The sequence below is a fragment of the Oryzias melastigma genome, linkage group LG21 (genome assembly GCF_002922805.2).
Source record: "Oryzias melastigma strain HK-1 linkage group LG21, ASM292280v2, whole genome shotgun sequence".
Lineage (NCBI taxonomy): Eukaryota > Metazoa > Chordata > Actinopteri > Beloniformes > Adrianichthyidae > Oryzias > Oryzias melastigma.
Window position 1 is genome coordinate 2705805 of NC_050532.1, and position 4464 is coordinate 2710268.

At 43.4% G+C, this 4464-nt stretch overlaps 1 protein-coding gene across 2 annotated transcripts in view; it reads left to right on the forward strand.

Moving 5' to 3' along the window:
- Nucleotides 1–4464, forward strand: part of jam2b (junctional adhesion molecule 2b) — a 15828-nt gene that overhangs the window by 6511 nt on the left and 4853 nt on the right. For both annotated transcript variants that reach the window (XM_036209779.1, XM_024286782.2), the window contains exons 3-4: nucleotides 3747–3857; nucleotides 3930–4079. In XM_036209779.1, the coding sequence (XP_036065672.1) occupies nucleotides 3747–3857; nucleotides 3930–4079 (261 nt within the window). The remainder of the gene's footprint in view (nucleotides 1–3746; nucleotides 3858–3929; nucleotides 4080–4464) is intronic.

Sequence of the window (4464 nt, forward strand, 5' to 3'; positions counted from 1 at the left end):
CAGGATGCTGAAAGTCTAAAGAGGTCATAGACTTTCTGCAATCAGTTGCTGCAGAGCTCCAACCTTCATATGACCTTCAGATCAGCATAATTACAGTACACAGAGAGCTGGGTTTCCATGGCAGGAGCTGCAGCCACACGTCAACAAGAACAATGTACAGCGTGGATGCAGTGGTGTAAAGCACGCCGTCACTGGACTCTAGAGCAGTGGAGACGTCTTCTCTAGAGGGAGGAATCATACTTTTCTATCTGGAAATCTGATGGACCCGTATGGGTTTGGAGGTTGCAGGAGAACAGGACGTTTCAGACTGCATTGGTGGAGCAGGAATGATGGTGTGGGCTTGTTTTTCCGACTCCTTAGTTCCAGTGAAAGGAACTTTCAATGCTTCAGGAGGCTAAGACATTTTGGACAATGCTCCCAACCTTAGTGGGAACAGTTTGGAGCGGGCTCTTCCTCTTCCAACATTTTTGTGCACCAGAGCACAAAGCAAGGTCCATAAAGACATGGAGGACAGAGTCCTGAACTGAACACCATAGAACACCTTTGAGATGAATTAGAGCAGAGACTGAGAGCCAGACCTTCTCCACCAACATCAGTGTGACCTGACCAATGAGCTTTTGGAAGAATGATCCAGAGTTCTTATAAATACTCTCCTCAACCTTGTGGACAGCCTTCCCAGAAGAGTTAGAAGCTGCAATAGCAGCAAAAGGTGGAGCAACATCATATTGAACTCTGGGTTAGGAATGAGATGGAACTTTAGTTCAAATGTGAGTAAAAGCAGGAAAGCCAATACTTGTCCACATGCATCAGGTAACTACAACCCCCACACAACCTGTTAGTTCAAATACACATTAGGTACTACATGCTGCATTAACATATAGATGGGCAAGATAATGGCTCATCAGTGACCCACCATGACACAACAATGGGCTCTCGGACTAAAGGGGGGGGGACGGGACTCTTCCCTGCGCAAATTTGCGCAGGTTTAGGAATTCTAGTGTTAAGTCCAATCAAGCCTGTTGTTATTCCACTGATATGTTGTGATTATTCTGGATTACACATATTTTATGTATTAATGTTTGTGTATTTGCTGTTTATTCTCAGGGACCTGGTCTGCAAATTAGCTGTTAGCTAGATAGCCTGTGGACATGGCATTGGTTGCATTTGAAATTGTAACAATGTGTTTTTTGTCTTGTCCCTTTTTAATAAATAAATAAGAAAGAAGTGGTTCCTCTAAAAACATGGCTCAAACCGACTCAGACTAATAACTCTTACGGGTTTTTAAATGGCGGCAGACAAACAGGAAGCCACAGTGATGTGTTTGGCCTCATTTCCTGTGTGCCGGAGGTAAGGCATTTTCTGTGGGTGACGTCAACACCTTGATATGTCCAGTAAAACAATACATGTCTACCTGTGACACCTGTATGGGATTGGTTTCCGTGGCGGTGGAAGCCCCTCCCTCCTTGGATGCTATACAGTTCTGTGCCCCTCCTCCAGCTGCTTTTACCGGGGGGAGGGGCACATTTATGTGATCGACATGAATCAGTTAATTCTGATTTTCCTCTCGGCTTTTTATGTTCTACTAACAAAAAGTGTTGCATGATGGTGCAAAGCTGCTTTTCTCAGTGACAGGATCAGTTGGGTTGATTGCACCTGTGATCTATGATCTATGCTTTTCTGGGCTTCAGAATCCACTGGTAAATGGTTGAAAAGTTTTGCCAGCTGACAGAAGGTGTTAACAGGTTAATAGGTTTTTAGAGATGGGGGTCCTTTGGAATCTGGCTACAGAGAAAAAATATGGTGCCTGAACATGAAAAGCCGGAAGTCCCTCCCCCTGCCAGAGCAACAAGCCACACAACAGTATCGTTTTAAACTTTTGACATTTTTTCCCGCTTCTTCTCTTTTTAACGTTTTTTTTATCCGCAACACTCTGTCACAGAGAAAAAAACGGCCTTTCATGGCTCCGATCAAAAAAATTTGCAAAATGTAATTTCAAAGTTTAGGAAATTTCTGCTTACACAATGCGACTAAAGTTAGGATTTTCACTTCCAGCTACAGATTGATTCTGATGCCATCTTGGGTGTGACCAGAGGCCCCTCCCTTTGGTGGGACGGTCCTTGGACACCACTATTAACACAGAGAGTGTCACAACAGCGGCCCACACACCAAATATCGACTCCATCTTTTAGTTTGCTGTATGTCCTCTTGATATAAAATTCCCTCATTCGCGCCTCCACTGGCATTGATCTTCGTCTCCAACCACTTCTTGAGGGTGAACCAGCAGCTGCTATCATGGTGATGCTTGTGTCTCTTGGGCACCGCCTTCTCTGGTCTGGTGGGCCTTCCTCTTCCCACAGAGGGCTATCCCTGTGACCTGTGACCTCTGACCTTTAGGAATCGCTTCACTTCTGAGTCAAGGGGTGCTGATGTCCCTGTGGAACTGGTTCTCGTCCTCACCACTCCACATTTTTAGTCATCGGCTTGGTGACGGGAGCTTACGACGTCCTGTGCTGGGTTCACTCTGGGGCCAGCTGGTGACCTGTCTAGTGTAGTGTCCTGTCAGCGACCTTCTGGATGGCCAGGATTTGTCTCTGACTGGGAGAGTTGGTGTTGCTCAGTGCTTCCAGTGGTGGCAGGTCCCTTTTCTGGGGCTCTTGGTCACACATTCTCACTCCCAACTTGGCATATGTGGACGTATGGTTCTGCGCCACTTTTTGAAGTTTTGGGTGTTCCCAACTTGTCGTTTTTTTGACATTCTGGACGCTTCCGCGGAAACGGTACCGGGTTAGGGTACCATTACAGTGTTAGGGATGGATATCGGTACCGATCTGGTCTGGTTGGGGGATTAGCTATGGATTTTTTCCTTGTCTGTGGACCAAGCAGTCTTTGGACCAGTACCAGTACGCAGCCCAGAGGTTGGGCACCCCTGATTTCATGGAAAGAGCCAACATGTCAAAAAACGACGAGTTGGAGACACCCAAAATGTCAAAAACCACGCATCCGCGTGTCGGGAGTGAGAATGGATTGTTCTTGGGGCTTCCAGTTCTTTCAGCCCTTGTCCTGAACCCCAAATGACAAGTTGACAAATTGAATCTGTAAATCATGAATGGGTTGACCCACCTATTGACCCTTTTAGGAAAGGTCAAGGCTTGCTGTCATCATCTTCAGCCATGACTGCAACCAACACAGAGCTAAATAAAAACATTTAATTAACTCTGTGGAATCCAGTGAGTGACAATCCAAGCAAATGTTCTGCATATACCATCTATATGTGAAGCACAAGTCTTCTTTGTTCAGTCGCTGTGACCATTTTTAACTTTCAGCCTGATGTCATGAACTTGAATCCACCCAAAACCATAGATTTGAAAGATTTGGAACTATTTCCTTGCAAGTATTCTAAGATTTCAACATTCTTTCCCTCCTAAATGTAAGCAGCAATGGATTAGTGTTAGAAAACTTTTAACTCTTTCTGGAATAATTGTTTTTATTGCATTATTTCAAAGAAAAATATTCCAGATGAAGAATTAAATCTACTTTTAACAGCTTTTTGTCCTTTTCATTTAGAGCCATTGAGATTTAATGAATAATTAAAAGTCAGAGTTTGACATTGAGGCACATTCTGAGAAAAGGGAGAAATAATGTCTCTAAATGATCTCCACATACATGTAACAACTCTTAACTGAAGAGAATTTGTTTCTTGTTTTAATAAAAATGTTCAAATGTTTTTATCTGCTGTTGATTTCCAGATGCTGTTCTGTTCTGTGAGTTCAGGACAGAAAGAGACCACAATCCCCGCATTGAGTGGAAGAAAAAAGGGAAGGGAGTGACTTTTGTTTACTTTAACAACAAGTTCACTGGTGAGTATCTGGGAACGACTGATACAGTTCCTTCATGATCGTCGTACCTCTTTCATCTTCTGTGCTCCTCAGGACCGTATGCAGCGCGGGCCAAGATAGAGGGAGCCACCCTGACCATCCACTCCGTCACCCTGAAGGACTCTGGAGAATACCGCTGTGAGGTGACGGCCAGCGAGGACCACGTCAGTCTGGGGGAGGCCACTGTGACCCTCAGTGTGCTCGGTATGAGACGAACGTTCTGATCATTTAAAGTCATAGAAAGAAAAAAAATAGTTTAAAGGGTTAGAACTAAACAGTAAAACTCTATTATAAAGTAAAATAGTCTTAAACTCAAACCAGGGCACACTCAGATTAACAGAAAATGATCAATCATGTAGTTTGTTGGGGTTTTTTTTTCTTTTTGAAAGAAAATCTGCCAATTGGGTAAAAACTTTTGAATTATTTTAAAGATACCTGTTTTTGAAATGCAAAACTATAACATAGAATATCTAAACTATTTTCTATATACTTTTAAGTTCATTTGGAGCGACAAACATATAAAATGAGCTTTTCCCTTAAACCATCATAACCACTCCTCGTTGTTCTTTTTGTCATCTGTGAATCCCCT